At 37.5% G+C, this 19680-nt stretch overlaps 1 protein-coding gene across 26 annotated transcripts in view; it reads right to left on the reverse strand.

The window, feature by feature from the left end:
* The window catches only part of ADGRL2 (adhesion G protein-coupled receptor L2), a 392373-nt gene that overhangs the window by 47870 nt on the left and 324823 nt on the right, over positions 1-19680 (reverse strand). For all 26 annotated transcript variants that reach the window (XM_074598825.1, XM_074598822.1, XM_074598823.1 and 23 more), the window contains one exon: positions 2660-2769. In XM_074598825.1, the coding sequence (XP_074454926.1) occupies positions 2660-2769 (110 nt within the window). The remainder of the gene's footprint in view (positions 1-2659; positions 2770-19680) is intronic.

Raw genomic sequence — 19680 nt, forward strand, 5'->3', positions numbered from 1 at the left:
GGATTAGAAAAACCTCAGCAACAGGTCTACACTTTGAGATGCAAAAAAGGAAGCTTTTCATTAAGTACGTTCTTATGAGGCCGATGAATACAGAACCCAGACATAGCTCAATCAATATGTATGATCAGCAAAGCAGCTATGTATTTCTGGAGGCCAGCGAGACATAGAGGAGTTCATAAACTGCATTTTGTACAAGGGTGACACCAACTCCAGTGTGTAAGAACTTCCAACTTTTATCGCAAAACCTGGACTGAAAGGTGCCACAGTGAAACACAGTAAATTTTACAGTCTTGCAGTAACTGAAGATGAAGTTCAGAAAAAGAACTGAACTTTGGCTAGAAGTGCTGTGATCAACAAAAACCTCTCTTCCTAGACTCACACAAGCTTATCCAAACTTCCTAACAAGTCTCTTATGCTGGGACAGCCGCTATTTGCAAACTTAATGATTTTAGTCATGCCATAAATTTAGAAATGGAGCACTGGAACAAGTAAGGGGGAAAAAAATCAGACTCAGCAACCGGAGATTATCAGGCGTCAAAAAAAAGAGACTTGGAAAAATACCAGGATAGGCTTTGTGGGACAGGGAAGAAAGATGGTCAATGATCAAAACAGCTACTGAAGCACAATGTGCTTTGAAATCAAACTTCGAAACTCATTTTAGTAACTGGCAACCTTTTTGATGACTGCTGGTAACGACAGGTGACGCCTCTTAGAGTTCTGGAATTGGGTAAAGTGTCGTCATTGTACATGCTGCAGCTGACAAACTCCAAAACTTACAGACTTTGAAAGACAAGAAGTATCCAGAATCCCGAGTTATGACAGACACAGAATTACATAATTCAAAGGGTAGGCCAATGCAATTGACAGTAAACAAAAATAAACATTTTAAAAGTAGAATAACTACACGTTAGAGTACAGGGTAGGCCGCGCTGTGGCATTATACTTCTGAACACTGGAAAAGAAAAGATTCCTGTAGATAGCAGTACCCAATCGGTAGAACATATCCACACTTCTCTTCCTAAAACAGCATAAAAGATTATGTTTGAACATTATTTGCATTATACTTTTTCTCTACGAGCTAGCCTACTGGAACTGGAAACGTAACCTCTTGTCATTTGACTGACCTCATGGTTTGGAATCAGATGCACTGCCCTCTTTCTGAGAATTTGGGAATAAAAATAGCGCTAAAGTAAAAGTGATCTTTGTGGAACAAAACTTTGGTTAGATCGGGGTAAGACATCACTCCTTAAAAGTGGCACAAGAAGAACGGTTACAACAAGCCACAGATACTACACACAGGAGGAATGGTACTAGGGATCACTGTATGCAGTAGGCTTCCAATCCTACAAATGGTACAGAAAAAAAATCAGCAAGCAACCATTTCACAATGACACAGCAGAAATGAAGAAAAAACAGATGATCTGTGTTTGGCCTTTAACAACAGTGAAGGTTCAATGTGGTGAAGCAGTACAGAGTAGCAGTTCGGCTTAAGAAGTCTGAATTTTAAAATTGTGCAGGAAACAGTACGGACAGTTTTGACATAGCTTTGCTTATGCCAGAACTCATTTCCTTCCTTTTTGGATATATACTGTCACCACAGTGATTTTTGCATCTCAGACTTGGCCTGTTTCCTGTACCAACAGAAAATGTGACTTTGGTTAAGAATTACTGCAGATCAAGAAATTCACGCTTAATAGTGACTTAAGGGAATGATCAGTGCACTGCTTAAATTCCATTGCAAACACAGCTATTTCTCTGTTGAGTTATGGGACGAGGGAGAAGTCACTGGAAAGAATGAAATTACAAGAAAGCAAAACCAGTTAAAAGTGTCGAATCTACATAACTTTTATAAACATGCATACATGTCAATGAAAAAAAGCATTAATTATTGCAAGGAAATAAGAAGTATGTCTAAAGCTACTGAATTCTGGCATTAGAAAGAATATTGTCCAAAACTGATGAAGTATCCGTAACTTCAAATTTTTTTATCTCAATATGATTTCAGTATTTACTTTGTTTTCAGGGAAAAATTCTTTTTTGGTAGCTGTCTCTTTACATTAAAAGTAAACATTTCTTTCTCACTCTTTTCCCCATTGCTTTTAAGAAGCAAGTTTGTGTAACTTATTGATGAATTATTCACTCCGAATCTGTGTTCACTTATAATGTGCCCCTGAAGCGCAACGTCCTCTCACCACGTCCCCCAGCTGGGGCATTTGCCTCTGAGTGTCAGTGGTGGGTTCTGCTGTGCACCCAAAGTCACCAACAACAGCAGGTAGGCTTTCAAGTAGATCATGATTAAAATTGAAGTCAATTCCTGCTTTAGAAGTCTGTGAGCCAAGCCAATTTGTCAGCAACTGGTAGCGGGCAAAAGTACAAATTTCTATCTGGCCTATTGAATAGCTAATTTGAGTTTGTTTTCTGGAAAAACAGTAGCCTTAAAAGCCAAACACTTAAGAACACAGACAGACACTTGGCCAGCATCACACCATGGCTTCCTTCCACACTTCGTGAAGCTAATTGGAGGCCCTAGTCTGCAAGTGCTCTGCATGCATAATGGGTCCGTGGGCCATAAACATATGCTTCTTTTCCATGTGACAGCACTCCCGCTTTAATTGTGAGGGCCAGAGGAAGTGAGCAAGAATAAAAAGATTATACTTACTGTAAGGAACACATTCATACTGAACTTCTAGATATTTGTATGTTCCAGGACAAGGATCAGGAAACACATCTGACCCAGTAACTACTATACACTGTGTTCGGTTGTTGCACCTGTAATGGGAAAAGGAAGCAAGTTAATTAATTTAAAATTACATTCAATTTGCAAGTTCATACTGAAGTACTATATGCAGTGCTAACTCGCTTCACACTTGGGCAGTCCGATCCATAAGACAACAAAGTTAATTAATACTGGATCAGTCAAAGCCCATAAATAAGGCTTCAAGACAGTACTTCAGTTCAGGCTTTATACTTTTAAATTTGGAGATGGATGTTATCTCAAGTGTCACTCGTTCCCACTGGTAGATACAGCTGTTGCAAATATATACTGATTTGATACTAACATTCAATAAAATCAAAGTGCAAAGATGATACAAAATAAAAAAATGTGTAATTTTGAATAATGTACAATAACACAAATGAGGAATTCCTTCCATCTTTAGACCTATGAATTCTGCTGAATGGTTTTACATTTTGTTATGATTCAAGAAAGTTAAGATTTTGATTGGAAGAGTTATTGCAGACAAAGAGCATTAGCATTTCCATTTTAATTATTTTAGGAGCAATTGGTGGACTCTAAGCTTCCTCTGTTGGGTTACAGGAAGAGGTAAAGAACGACTGTCTGAGGAAATAAGAAAAACAGTTAAAAAGAAGAACTGCAAGAAAATGAATTAAAATATATTTTAGAGGAGACTAAATACTGAAACATATATATGATTTGCTTAACAATGAAAGCCAATGCATTTTCATACAAAGAAGAACTTTATTATAATGCCTTTAACCACCAGGGTCTACTGAATTTAACAGTTTAGACATTTAAGAATAATAATAATCAGAGATCATAGACTATTTTTCCTGACAAAACCTATTTTTTTTTCACATTCATTTTTCCAGGAAAAAAATATATTAGCTTGGAAATTAAAAACAGAAGAACAATCACCTAACCCTGAAGAGATGGTCAAAATGTAATACAGCAAAAATAGTCAGAAGGAAGTGAAAGGAAAAAAAAGAGATCGTCAGGGAGTTTGGTGACTAAAAGAAAAAGAGCTTGGCTGATCTTCTCAGGGGTTAGCCTTGTTTGTCAGCAAACTGAATAACAGAAGTCTGAACTTAAGTAATAGTGTAGCCTTTGACTCCAGCTGTACATCAGCTTCTCTATTGCCCTACTACTTCCCACACTCCCTGAATACCACATCCCAAACTAAAATAGTCTATCTTGCATCAACGGCTTTCCACAGCTGTACATTGCCAACAGGTATAAGAATAATTCACGCTACCTCATAAAAGGTAGAGCAAGCACACTTGAAGAACTCTGATATAAATCACTGTCCTTTTTATATACTAATCAAACTAGCACAGAGCTGGTCAGGACAGGCTGTACCTCTTGAGCAAACTCAGGAACAACAACTCTTCTGACTTTATCAGTTAATTCTTCTTTTCTTTTTCTTTTTCTTTTTTTTTTTTAAGCTTATTTCTAGCCTCATAAGGTTCATAATTGCAGAGCTAATTGGAAATAGCCAGGGATTTCTGCATATATGCACAACCACGGATACAGATGGTGAGGAATTCACCTGTCACCCTCTGTGCCACTTGTGGCAGTGACTTTCCAGAGAGTGCAGGCAGGTCCCCCGTACAGCTATCGCACAGCTAAGGCCGCACCACTCCCAACAGCACTATCCTTCAGTGCAACAGCTCCTGCAGTACATTAGGGAGTCCGGAACAAGTATGATGCACCCAATGGCTTTCAGACCCATGCTGAAGTGATGAAACGGGCACTCAGCTTGCACAGAAGATCACTGTACTGAATCTGTAATACTGAAAACGTACAATACAGCCGCTTTTTGGTACTCAGAAGAAGGTCAAAGCGCTGCTCTCGTGTGTGTTGTGTAGGAGGAGGTTGTAGAAGCAGAAGGCGGCAATATGGCCCAAAACCTCAAAGGCATCTCTGTTCTAAACTCCTTACTTTTTTTTTTTATGCCCCACACCTCAGGCCAGACTAACAGCCATGAGAAAAACTCGGATGTAAGATTTCGTAATTAATTTCTTCAAATGTCTTTCTGTTTCTTTAGTGAAAACCTTATGTTGAAGCCAAAATAATTCCTACAAAAAGACTTTGTGTAGTGCATCATTCAGTATAATGGTTTCCACAGCTTTGAGCTGTATGAAAATTTCATTTTACACTTCAATGAGCAGCAATTAAGAGAGAAATATTGATTTGTTACAAAATAAAACGGATACATATTGGGAGAAATTGCTTGAGAATGAAACTGATGAAGGTCATATTTAGCTGTGGAAAAAAAAAGTTTTACTAGCAGTATTTGTAAATCTTATGAAAAAGATGGACTCTTGTCTCCCTATGAAAAGTTGTTTTCTCCTCTTTAATTTTCCCCCAGAGAAAGACTCATAATGTTGCCGTCAGTCAGGAAACTGAGAAGAACGTCATGCTAGCTTGTATTGAAAAGATGGGTAATGATAATTCAGAAGAAAATGCAGTATTTTTTTCTTTGTACATTATGTGCCAGTGTCAAACTTCAAGCATTGAGTGGCATTTACAGGGAGTTGTTGACCTTCTAAAAACCTTTGGTATTTCTTTATGCAAGCCTTCACCTGCTGTGCATATGGTCACCTTTTGCTCACCTTAGGCCAAAATGAAGGAGACTCCAATTCCAAACCAATGAGCTATGTCACCTGCTGCAGTACACAGCAGCGCTACAAAGCACACCCCCACCACCTCCCCCAGAAGTGCCATTACTTGGGTAACTGAATGAATAGAAGTATTTGTGCTTTAAATCTTAGTTGTACATTCACATCACTGATTCTGCTGCATTGCTGGTTGCGTTTTATAAAACACGAGTAATCTTCATGTAAGTTTCTGATTTTCATGCACTTCTAAGGCTGCAAATTAAGGACACTTGATTAAGATGTTACACGTAAAAAAATGGAAATTTCAGGTAACTATTTGTTACATAGTTAGTGGTCAAATTTCATTTCTAGTGAAACCTTCACAAAAACCCGACAGCAACTGCAGCAGCTGTCAATCCCAATTCACAGGTTACGGAGAAGAGATGAAGAGTAAGTGGACTTAGCAGAGGTAGTTCTGAGACAAGCAATTCAGGGAAAGGAATCTACACTACTGAGATTTGTTCTCCGGATAAATGAAAGTCTTCTGTCTGCTGCGTTGTTCTTTTTCCCCTGTAAAACCACGGATACTAACTTCTCTATTAGCTATTGGCCTACAGATCTGCTGCTGCCTGCAACGACCATTTTACAAACTGATAAAGGTTTCAGCTGAGCTCCTTTAAGACAAGAAACACTGAATTCTGTCTGGTATTTTGGAAAAAAGATCCTCCACTCTCCATAAAACAGAGCTAAACAGCAGATTATCCTACATGATTACAGATTGTCAAAGCTACCGCATCACTGCCATAGCAGAGCTCCACCATTTTGAGAAACCTTTAAACCAGAGACACTATGCCCAGTGACAAGGATCCTGTTACAGCCTTCAACTCAATCCCGTGACCCATTTTCACTCCTTTTTGTAATGGGCCACTTCATGAGATTCTCCAAAAAAAGACTATAGTGGAAATAAAGTTCATGGCTATTTGCAAAATTGGCATAGACACTATCAAGAAATAAAAAAATCCAGGCTCCAAAAACCTTAACTAGCAAATAACTTGGAAGTCCCTCATTCATTTTAACCAATGTTATTTTTTCTACATAACTTGCTGTTAGTTCGGTCCATCTATTCAAACTCCTTCAAAATTGTTCCAGACAAAGGCATGATACAAACCAGCTCTAATTTCTGCAATTTTAAGAAGTCAAATCACTAATACTTTAGTGTTTCAGTGTCTGTAATCTAGTGTTTAAGTTTTCTGTAGGTTTTAAGTACCATTTAAGTGTGCTGTAATCTAGTTAACGACATACTCCCCTGACATATGTTAAAATAGGCAAATTCTCAGGTTTTTATGTACAATCTTAAAATTCATATGATCTCACACCGAGAAATGTCTTCATGCTTAAGACATTCACAATATTCACAAAGATTTATGATACGACTTTGTCGTTTACAAGGAAATAAAGCAGATCTGCAAAGAACTCTATACAAACTCAATAACACTTGATTTAGAAAAGGTAATATACGAATTAAATTTGAAACCCTAGTTAGGAAAAGACTAACTGTAGTACTGAAGGAATGATAATTCAGGTTCCTGTGCCAGCAGCAGCAAGAGTTTTGCAAGGGGAGCCGTAGGAAGTATCACTGTTCTCATGAATGCAAGGAGCAATTGTGTACTCTAACACTCATTTCTTCAGTATTTTAGCATGAATGAAGAAAGGTTACATTTTCATAATGCAGATGCATCACTTAGAGTAATCTAAAAATCAAATGGAGTGTTTAATTAACAGTTACAGTACAATGTCTGAACTCCTTTCACCTCAGGAAGAAGACTGTGCAAATGAGGAATGGCCCTTTCACATTTCAGATGAATATAGAAAAAAAGGAAAGCAAAGCAGCTCCAGCAGAGCTGTTTGCAACTATCTTCTGCTCATGATGCAGCCACGTCCCTGCTGCATCCATCCCCTTCTGTGCTCAGTTTTAAGGACAGCTGTACCTTCCATGATAATTTGTTTGCATTTCAACTCTAATCTTGACTTGTACAATTCCCAACAAATTGCTTTTGCTCTTTTTTTATTATCTTATGCTCATTATTGCACTTTTCCACATGCAACGTATGGAGATGAGATTCCATATGCAATCTATTGTGTGAGGTGTTTTAATCAATAATCTTGTTCTGCTGATTAAGCAGGGGCTTCTGTTTTGGCAAGATAACATTAGTTTCTCCTGTCATGCTCCAAAAGCTATTGGGAATCTTCAGCAGATCATTAGATATGCTACAATAAAGCTTTGGTACATTCTCTTTTCTTTCTTAAATTACTTCTTCACTGTCCTATCATTCCCCGTCACCGCTGGCACTGCATTATTATTACAGCTCCCCTGAAACTTGCACTAGAGCTATGTCTCCAGGCCATAGGATGCCATTTTCAATTGAAGCTTCTGCTTGAAAATATAAATTAAGAAAATTTCATTATCTCCTGCCAAGGGCCATTATTCACCACTGTTCTAAGGAAGATTAAAAATGCAAAATCTATGGACTTGAACAAATACTCCAGCATTAAAATTAAAAACACAGTGTATCATGACTGGACCAGAAAGTGAAGTACTGGAATCTGAGAAGCAGATTCTGGAAATATGTTAGCATTACAGGGATCAAACGGACTGACTGAGGCAGGAGGTCATCTTTATGAGTAAGTCACATCAGTCACATAAAGATATACACAGTTCCCTTCGAAGTGGTTTGCAAAGTTAAGGTATGTAGGAAATAGCTTCCACGTGACAATTTATCCTTCAAATGCTTTTGTTTTGCATAAGCAACTTTGACAAAGATAGTAACACAAAAGAAACATCAACGTTATTTGGAAAAGGTTAACGTCTAGCCAGAAATGGGCTATCAAAATAATTTTGCGTATTCCCAATCCTGCATTTCTGTGAATTCAGTGTTTCATTAAGTAAGGTAAAACTGGCACACACAGAAAACAGCCACATGTACTTTAAAAAGCAAGAAAAAAAGATACAGTATAATAAATAAAATTCATTCTAATAAAATTGTCAATGCGTTAAAAAAACCCGCCTTGATATGTTTTGAAACTTTCAAGTCAGATCTGACAATATTTCTCTTTCAGCATATTGATTAAATACTTAAAAGCTAGCATGATGACATGTTCCTGCATATTGCCTGCAGCAACCTGCTTAAACACCACTTGAAGCACGTAAACTCTGCGCTGTAGCACCACATACTCCATATGGTCTTCTTGTTCCTTATTCACCCTGGGTGAGCTGCAGTCTGAGTAAAAAGAGATGGGAGTGTGGGATGACTATACTTCACGTATTGACTTTTAACAGCAGCGTATTTTCAATTGAAAAATTCCCGAACCTCTTTACCCAGAGTAAATGGCTGTCTTTACATACATATTCCTAATGGTCTACAACTGCCACATGAGATGTGCTTCTGCTTTTGTACGCGTATGCACTAGAACTCCACTCCTGTTATTAAACGCAAATTTACATGTGTGTGAAGATGTCAGGTATTACTTAAATATTATGTTTTATTAATTTGGCCTTGGAAAGCATGTACAAAACTTACATATAAAATAGCCGGAGAACAGAGACTTTATTTTGGAGGTGTATAGATACATATGTATGCACATACCCATACCACAGCAGATAAAATTATTTAAAGGAATGTATTTAAATTCTGAGTTTCAAATTCACCTCACAAGAAATACATTATTACATACCGAAACCTAATGAGTTAGCAAACTGGGCCTAACCAAAGCCTGAAAAAAAGACCTGCTAAAAAAAACCAGGCCTTGCAATGAAGCCCTGATTCGAAGCAGCACTGGCTGGCCATCACTGCGATACCCGCCGCGCTCCAGGAACCGCAGCAGCAGCAGCCCAGCCCTACCCACGCAGAAATAGCGAGCGCCCGCATCCCTGCAGAGCCACGCTCCCTTGGAGACAGACATGTAATCCTGCAACTGACTTTTAGGAAATCCAGGATGCCACCCTGGCAATTTTGCGTACTCTTTGCTTACTGTATAAGATTTTCTAAAAATTCTTTTCAAGTTAGAATCCCTAAAACAATTTATTATGGGGAATGAGCATGACAAAACAAAAAGCACAAATTTTACCTAGCTCAAAGGGAAAACAGATTTAGTGTGCTGTAGTGGTAGTTTTCATAATCTAAGAAAAATATGGGAGATACATGGGCATGTACGAAAGCAGAATCTGGCCATAAGAATTGTCTCTAAATATTGGAGATCTTCCTGTAACCGCTAAAGCAGTAAGGCATGCTAGAAATTGGTCTGAAAATTCACAAACCAGCCTTGGGATTTTCTATGTACTTGGCAACGTGACCACTACAACAATAAACCTGGTGGCTTTGGATGAAAAATATTTGGGGGGGAAATGGGAAAACTGTTTCTACTTTCTTTTAAAATGTAATATTGATGGTTTGTTGAATCTTCCTAATTACTGAATAACCATGACATAAGGAAGCTAAATAGTGTATAATTATATTGTAGAATAAGGTGCACCATAGAGTTGTTTCTGTTTGCCCAATAAATATATAATAATATTTAATTGTGTTTTCTTTATACAACGTAATCTTGTGGGAGTTTAAGGGTATGCATTAAGGACGAAAACTCCAAATAGATAACTAAAAAACAACAGCAAATATACAACTCCCACAGGCTCTTTCTGATGATTACTCAGTTTGATTCACTATCAATGAATGTGTACCAGACTTGTATGGCAAACTAATTTAACAGAGTATTTTTTTGCTTTCAAACTCTTACAATTTTAATACATGTAGTTATGACCCATTTGCCTTTTAGTATTCAAGTTCTCCAAGTTCAAAGCAGTCACTGTTAAAAAGACGAATGTTCTCACTTACTCACATCTAAGCTATCGAAGATATTTTTTTCTTCTTAGAATTCATTCTTGTTCCAGTACTTTGTTTATTGGTATAAACGCTATTTTATGGGGTTATTATTAACCTGAAACTGAAGCAGCACATAAAACAGGAAGGAGTAAAAAAAAAGAAAAAGGAAAAGGAAATGTAGATTCCAGTGGAATACACAACATACCTTCGCTCGGTAATTTGTAAGTGCTTTTATAATCCCATCTTTCTGTCCCCCCTACTTTCTACCATGTATGTGGAAGGCCTACTAGAGCTACCAGAGCCTGTGAGGAACTGACTGTAGAGCAAGGGCAGGAAAACTAGATATCAAAAGATGCAACGAGACGTGCAAAGTAAACAGAAGAGTCTCTTGGTAAGGTTTGCGTAGGTGTAAACCAAACCCAAACCTTCTAACGGTATCAAGCAGAAGAGACTTGCTTTTTACAGAAACTGTTTCTAATGCAACCCCACCTGAGGAAGCAGAAATGGAAATAGAGTCATATTCATAATCTCGTCATATTATTTATCTGCACGCATATTTGCAAGCAAAATGCAGCATGGGATTACAGGCAGTGTACGTCTTAGTACACCAACTAAGCCAAGCAGATCCGCACTGCTGAAAAGTAATCAGTTCAAAAGATCCAATTAAATGTTTCACCATTTAGACAAAATAAATAGCCTGCAGCTATGCTTATTTACTAATGAAAACTTCAGTAGTGCAGCATCGCAATATCTGAGCAATTTACACAGATTATTCACACTGAGTGAGCTTGAGTGCAGCATCATGCCTTGTGGGTTGAGCAGGTTTCAGGGGAGAAACACAGGGTTGGGTAATAATACCAGAGCTTTAGGAAGGGGCGTTTATTCCTGAGGTACAGTGCTGGAGCAGGGCGTATAGAAAATCCAGCCGAAAACCCTGAAGCACAGTGTCTGCTCCTTAGGCGTAAGGCGGCAACAGGCTTGCAGGAGAAGAGACTCCCAGGTGGAGAGCACAGGATAAGAGTAAAAACCCTTTAAAACTCTTTTTTGCAGCACGGTCGATCTTTTTTATCCATGGCTTGGCATTCAGCATATTCATAATGTAGTTAAAAGTTATGTCACTTAAGACAGCTTCTGAGTCATTATCAAATGAGTAACTTAAAGAATTACAATATTGAAAACGTGTAGCTTTATCCTTCACATTAATTTGCACAGATCTTAAATACATTTCAAAAAATCACACACTTGAATTACTAAAACAAGGTATTGCAAATGACAGGTGTGATTTGTTACTGCAGCTTCTGAAATGTAGAAGCCTTTGTACGCTTTCACTGTTCACACTTCAACTGGACCTCCAGGTCCAGATGGACTCCCTATGGGTCTCCCAAGTTTAACACAGGTCTTCTGTTTGCAGAAATGCATAGGCTACGTAATGTATCTTAGCTCTAACAGGAAAGTAAGACTTACTAATTTACAGAATTGACCACCAAAGCAACATGATTTCATAAGGGTCCTTGGTTTCCCTCTGAAATGGACAGGATGAGGACGATTTCAAATGGGGGGTGTGATGGGGGCAACCCTAACTGAACTTTAACACATGCATTCTCTTTGAATAATTAAAAAATATTATAACCTGTATCAATTAGGAGCAATTATTTATAAAAATGTTCACCTATTGCGGTTTGCACATAGAAAAACGATCAGATTTTTAACAAGGGAAATGGGAAATCACCATGGGATGCCCTACTTAGATTAAATTAGCAAGAAACTTGTTATCAGACCATATAAAAGATACACCATAATAAGACGTGACCTTGCAGAACCTTGGAGCCGATCTGTGATTTTTTCCCCCTGTAACCCTTCCTAATTATCTGCAAAGTTACAGACCCTTTTGTGGCAGGTTATTTTTCTGTGAATAGTGAGGGGTTTTGGGCTTTTAAATATTTAATTAGTCTTCTGATATGAGAATTGTTGCACATGCCAACTGCTTCGATTTTCAAACTGTGTTCATCCTAATTATGTTCAGATTTAGATTGGTCATCCCAAACCTCTCACTCTTGTAATTATTTACTCCTTAAAGATCATTCAGCGGAGAAATATTTTTCACCCTTATGGCTCTTTCTTTCCACAAATGGCTTTTCTGGTCCGTTAATTACCCACTCAGAGGATTAGAGTTTGTAATAATGCAAGAGATCCTGCATGTAAGATGAGTTTTACAGGGTGAAAAAGAATAAATTGTTTTTTGTAAACTTGCCTCGGGGAATATCCCCTTTTTGGGCTATAATTTTCACCAACAAAGGCCATGTGCCCACCGCTGCATATCTACCAATTCCACAGGGCTATGGAGTGACTCATTTCTACGGCTCAATAGAATTCAAAGCAAAACGCTGAGCAAGAGGCCAAAAGACAACTTGGTTATTTTACAAGATTTATAAAAGTGCAATGTGCTAGCAAGATGGTTGTGTCCTTTTTCTCATAATTTTTAATGCGGTTTTCATGGCTTTAAAGTTATATATATTTAACCGATAACTAATAATAAAATTACAACTTCCTATTTCATCTGCTGATTTTTTCCAGAAGTGCTGTCCCTTGGTAGGTCTTTAATCAACTCTGTAACAGTGGTGTCATTTCCTATTAAAATGTGTCTGAGAGTCCTCACTGCAAGTACTTTCTTTTCTTCTGAGACGAATGCCTGCCACAAAAGAACTGTTATTCATTACCTACAGTGATGCCTGGATCTAATTATCATCTGGAAAGCTTGCAGGGCTTCCAGGTATAGGACTTCTCCTGCAAAATCTTTCTGCTCTAACTTGGAAAGCACAATCCCACTTTCTTCTTTGTCACTTGAAGTTAAGGGATTAGATTACTGATTTGAGCTGTGCACTCTCCGATTCCTGGAACTTTCAGTTTTAAGCCCAACAAAGTTTAGAAGGCTGCTTTTGTTTGCTTGTTTTTACACCTACAAAAATCCTGCGTATTCCACAGTTGGTTTTTACATAAGTCAAGCAGACTCACTTCTGTAAAAAACACACCAGAAAATTCACTGGCTTCACTCTGTCAACACACAGATAATCTTTAATTGTGTCAAAAATATTCATGATCTAATCCTTTTATCAAACTGCCTACCACTGGAGGAGTCTCATGTGCCTGTACAATTAAAAACCCCATGTTAGCCATACATAATACTGTATTACATTTGATGCAAATCCTTTTCTATTGAAATAAGCACTGGGCTGACAGCAGGAAGTGGCTGATAAGAAAGCAACAAGGCATTGCTGATGGCATTCATGATAACTGAGCACTAACTCATATGTGTTCTGTCTACAGCACATTACTCAAAGTGCTCCTGTTTTAAATGCGACTCCAGGAGGTGTTCTTTTGCTGTATCTCTGTCACAAAGGCAGAAAAATTATCTAAGAAAGCTAAATATACAAAGTAAATGGTGTTTTTCATACTCACCAGTGATGCTGGCACTAGAATAATATACTGAAAGCAATATCAGTGCTACTACGCCCTAGATGAGAAACCACCTACAGCTTCATGAGTGTAATAGTACAGCTGAGTTCAATGCTGTTAACAAATTCAGTAAACAGGGAAAGGTTAAGGGTTCGCAACTGTCACGTTATTGTTACACTTACAACTCAGCCTAAATGAATGCGTTAAAGAGACAGCGGAAAAGGAGCACGAACTCTTGAGTTCCGGTGAAACAACAATTTTACAGTGCTGGAAAAATGTGTGTATTAAATACATTTCAAAATTGCTTCTTCGTCACATAGATATACATCTCAAGAAGCAAGATATCTGAGAAGCAATGAACAGAAAGGTTAAAGATCACAGATTACTACTAAGAAAGAAATATAGATGCCTTTGCACGTACAGTGGCAAAATATCTATCTTGCCAGATGAAACGTTACACAGTTCGGTGTCATTAAGAAGTAGTAAGACTTCTTCCGCTAAGGCGTTTGAAATGTATGATTTTGTCCAGGGCACCTTGCTCAATGAAGCAATTCTGCTACCTAATTTCTTTTAAAAATGTTACAGGACCTGGTTTGTGTGTGTACGTGTTTGTGTGTGTATACACATGTGGGGGGGGGTGGGGGGGTAGGAGAAACCAAAATTCAAAGGTTCTGACAGTTGCCATATTATAGTGAAAACCTGCAAAAAAAATACGTCTTTCAATAGTAAATTTGTAGTAAAGATCCTGCACTGCAAGCATATTATAAAGCACATTTGACATGGAAAAATTCTACGTGATAAGAACCTTCCCTCCCCATTGATGTGTCTACAGCAGGCTAAAAATATACTGAATACTGAGTATTCGGTCTGTGTAACACTCTTAAGACTGCATTAACTTCATTGCAGTAGCTTGTTTTATAGGCTCAGTTCATCATGACCTATAAAATGTTAGGCTGAAGTGCTTTAAATATCTGCTAACACCATGTGCAAGCCTGGGAGTACAAGACACTGTGCTGTGAAGCGGCAAAAACAGTACTCTTCTGAGAAAGTAGCACACGCTCTTATGTCACTGATATAAACAGGGTAAGCATGCTAAATAATGTATGAAACAGGCTGACAATCTTTATATAAAACAGGAATTCTAGTTGAATTCTTTGTTTGATCTTCTTTTACCAGTACGCCACTAGTTTTTAAGATTGCTTCTTTAAAAAGATAGATGTGGACTATCATACTAAATTAAAGAACACACACGCAAACTCCTTTCATTCACAGTTATTATATGACAGAAAAAAAAAAAAAAAGACCACTTTCATTTGTGGCCACAGCATTTTTGATAATTATTGTTCTGCAATATGTAGAAAATAAAATGCAAAGAGGGGAATTATCTATGTCTTTCAGTAATCGTGGCCCATTTATTAAGCAATTAGATTGCAATTTTATTATTAGAGAGGGAAAAAAAGAAATGCTGTAAAATACTGTTATTGCTTGTATCTTTGATCCTTAAACTTTTCCATTTCAGCAACCTCATTAATGTCAAGATGCCATGAATATGGCCACCCCTTTTTAGACTGTATAGCCTGGGCACGGGCAGAATCTACAGGATTCAATAAAGATGTTTTTTCTTGTTGAAGTCAACTAAAAAGCTTAATTGAGCCACAAAGGTCAGAAGGTTCTTTTTTATTATAAGTAGGAGATTATTCTGTGGCAGAAGGAAATTTCCAGAATGAGATCTCCTCATTTCTATACTACTCTGTAGCTACTTTTTAATTTTTAAACCTTTGTTACTCTTCTGTTCCTTTCCTCTGAATTAAACAGCTTCACTGTAATAAAGTTTAAATTCTATTTCCTTTGTGTTACAAATGAAAACTTTTCACTTTCATTGCTACTGCTGATTTTTTAACACTAAAAAGTACTCATAATTTACTTACGTATATTTAATTCATATTAATCTGTCCTAATTTACGATCTATACCCTGCTCTGCCCATCTTCATGTACCTTTTCCATGTCAGTTCTGTTTACTAAGTGATATTCAACGGATTTCCTATAGTGCAATGAACCTTAACAGGCAGCTTTTAATTGCCTCGCATAGGAAACCACATCACTATTAATTCCACAGCAACAGTATAAAATAAAACTATTGCTTCTCAGACTCTAGAGCAATTAGACCTCTCGGCTATTTGGCTAACTCTGCTTCATGATACCCAGTGCAGTTAATTATATTTTTTGATGTTAATAGTCTCTGTCAGTTTCAAGCATAACTCCTCTTTGATGAATATTTAAATTATATTTGAATAAAAAAATAATCTTGGTTACATTTCATATTCAGCAGTCATCACAGCTTAATAAAGGTCTCCTCAGCAAGGGTTGAGATAAATGGCTATATGAACACATGTATAAAGTCCTAAATCAACTTATCAGATAATGTAGCTGTTTTGGCTAAGTATTATAGAGGATATATTGGGGTGGGAGGAATTAATAGGCTTCAATTATTACAGTATTATTCTATACGAACTAGATTTGGCACAGTAATATGTGAGTAAATCAGAATTCTTTAATAATAAAGTTCTGAGTGCAACTGAACCAGAACTTATCTTGGCTAGACAAGAAATTCAAAAACTATATAAAATTCACACAAATTCATCCAAGAGAACAGAAAGTTCAAGTGAAGGTTAAGCAATGTTGTCTCAGCCAAGTTCTCAATAACGTTAGTAAATTACTAAGAGAGGTAACTACATACCCGAAACATATAGTACATGATTAACTGTAGACTAAACCGTACGCACACCTACTAGAGCCCATTTCAGAAATCAGGAAAAAAACCCAAGAAAATCACAGGCTGAAGCATCTATTTTATATGATGCTCAAATAGGCAGGAAACAGTGTATAATACTTAAAAATTTATGTATACATATGTACAGCTATTTCTATTTATTTTCACCCGTGAACAGCAAGGAAAGACTGATGAATATGTATACACTATCCTGCCAGATAAGATATACACTGACTTAAGAAGAATTTGATGGTGTTTTTGCCAATAATAAAGGAAATAAAACAACTTAAATGTGAGATACGAAAACACTAAATAAAATACCAAGCTACACCCTGGTAAAATAATGAATCCAATCTTTTTTGAAGTAAACTGAGTCTAAATTTTACATGTCATTAGTTGGTACCAATGATCCTTTTGTTGTTTCGTTTGTAGCTTGTCCAACGCCGTGACTACAGCAATGCGTGTGTGTGTGCGTTATGTGCTTGCACATGTGTAACATAATTTCTTCTGCAGAAAATAATAATAGGACACGCTGCAAAAAGATGATCAAGTACCACTGACAGCTAGTTCACCTTACCTGACTGCTCAGAACCTCGTAATATAAGGATTTGTATTTAATTTACTAAGGAATGCCACGATGGAAGAACCCCATTAATAAAACGCCCTATTTTTAATGCATAAACTACACCTACTACTTTCATATTAAGAATTAATGATAGTAAAAATGCAGAATGCCAGATAAGGTTCTCAGTCACGGCTATTACTGTTTGTTTCTGTAATAAAGCCAAGGAATACGGTATGCTTCATGAATATTCTAGGCTATGTGATTATGCCTAGTTCATGAAAATAAGCTTCATGTATTTCTGCTTTTATCTTTACATTGAGTCATAACTAAGTTTTGTGAGTAACACATAGAAAACAAAATAAAACAAAACAAAACAAAGATCAATCAGGCCATGGCCCGGTATTGTGAAAAGCTTAGTTTAAAAATAAAGAGCTTCTGCTACCTCAAAATACTCACGGGGGTGACTGTCGTACTAAGACCTACGTCTGTTTCAGATGAATAGAAGCCTTCGTTTTTTAAGGATGCTTAAAAAAAGATATTGGATGTTGATAATCTTGTACAGTAAATGTTTTGTGAAGCAGTTGTCAGCAAGCTGAAACAGAAACCGCTGGCATGCCAAAGCAAACGGAAGACCTGGTACATGACATCAGCATCGGTACCACTCTGATGTGCATAAATTCTGAGAACGTACCTTATCCGCATCAGCCTGCGCTATTCCAGCGTCAACACCAGCATTTCTCTGACACAACATCGACCAAGATGCAAGCTCTTAATGACCAGAAAGAAGAAAAAGGCAAGGTATATCTCTTATCCTGAGACACTTTTCACTACATAATACCTTTAGCAAAGGGAGGCAATCTTCGGCTGCAGAAGGAAAAGCAAGGGAAAAGGCAAGGATAGCAGCAGGGGTCAGCAGAGCCCTTGTCTAAGCCTGGCAGACCCCCGAAGTGAAGTGCGCCATTACCACAATCACAGTCATTTGTGAATGGCAGAGGATAAAATCCTGCCCGTGAAAATGGTTTTAAGTCACATTACGAAATGCAAATCTGACGCGTGCTACAGTTTAAACACTGAATCAACCGTGGGCCCCGTCTGAGGAAGCTATTTTTGAGGCACTAAAATGCTTCTTTGCGGAAGCCTTACAAAGGCTGGGATTCAGCCCTGCACTGACCCCACAGCGGGTTCTGCCTCCTACCAGCAAAGCCACCCTGCCCAAGGTTTGCTTTCGGCTGGGCCTTTTCACTCCGGTGAGTGAGAATAATCAGCTGTAGGAGATTTACCCACTATCCATCCAAGCCTGGAGTCCAGTGGAAGATTTTCTTTATTCCCTCACATTATGGAACAGACCAAACCTCTTTTCACTTGGAAGGACACTAATACAGTATGGCAATGTTTCCTCCGCAGACTTGACAAGCAGGAATAAGACGGAGGGCTTGAGAGATATCTTCTTCAGAGGAGAACCCATTTTGTTTTCTTTCAAAAATCTCTCACTCTCATTTATATATAGGATTTTTCAAAATGACGTATTTGTTGGACACCAGAGTTGGTGGAAAGGAATGAACATCTCCATTCTCCCACTCTCGCGTTGGGAAGGATTAAGAAAAAAAATAAAGTTTCGGAAGAAGGAATGGAAAAGCTGCTTCCCTCAGCTTTCCCTTGATCGCTCTGTGGGGCAGGAGGCACTTTGCTTACATTTTGAAGACCCTGCGTTGAAGCACAGCTGTCTTGCAGAGAGATGATGGACGTAACAGGTTAAGGGTATTACCATGGGAGAAAAGTTCATGGTAACAAAAACCCAAGCGTGAACTCTTCACTGGTGTCATGATGGACGTGGTAATTGAAGGTACATGTGTTGCATGCGCTATAGATAGGACAGGATACGTGCAACAGAAAAAACGCTCACTGCTAAAGAGGATTTATTCCTCTTTTAATCCTTTTACTCTTCTGCAGCCATGTTTTAAAAGGGAAAGGTATTTCATAAAATTACAGTTCATCTGTTATACCTAGCATATTTTTATATTTATGGTCGCGTATTATAATGAGGTTTGCTTTGTTTGTGCACATTTAAAAAGCAGAATTATACTGATTAAATATGTTTAGTAAAGATGTAAAGATCACATAAATCTACAATTATAGTATAAATTGTTGATGAAAATAGAATTTCAAGGTCATTTCAGTGCAGGATTGATGTAACCTCCCTTCTGTTGCAGCTCAAAAATAAATTGAATATACCAACTGTGAGATTATATTTTTTAATGTGGATGTTTGCTTGGTCTGCAGAGTCTTTAGTTTGAAACATTTTGAATTTTTCCTCTTTTTAATGATCACAACTATGCTCTTAGTATCAGAACACAGATTAGAAGTTTCTATTTAAACGTTCAAGGTATTTTAGCCTTTATGAAGAGGGAAACTGTTTTTTTTCTCAAGTTAACATTAATTTGGCTGTCAACATTAAATGCTTGAGTTTTGCATCCAAGTAAATGATTCCATAGATTCAAAGTTAATAGGCTGCATTTTCTTCAAATAAAAAACGTTAATTTTCTACACGCCCCACTAATAACTGTAAATTACTCAAAAATAAGGTGTGCAGATTGGAATGGACCTGACTTTTTTTAATATTGGATTTCTTGTGATTTAAAATTATATTATTCAAAATTATTATCTCCCACACTACCCA

This window comes from Larus michahellis, chromosome 8 (genome assembly GCF_964199755.1).
Source record: "Larus michahellis chromosome 8, bLarMic1.1, whole genome shotgun sequence".
NCBI classification, from domain to species: domain Eukaryota; kingdom Metazoa; phylum Chordata; class Aves; order Charadriiformes; family Laridae; genus Larus; species Larus michahellis.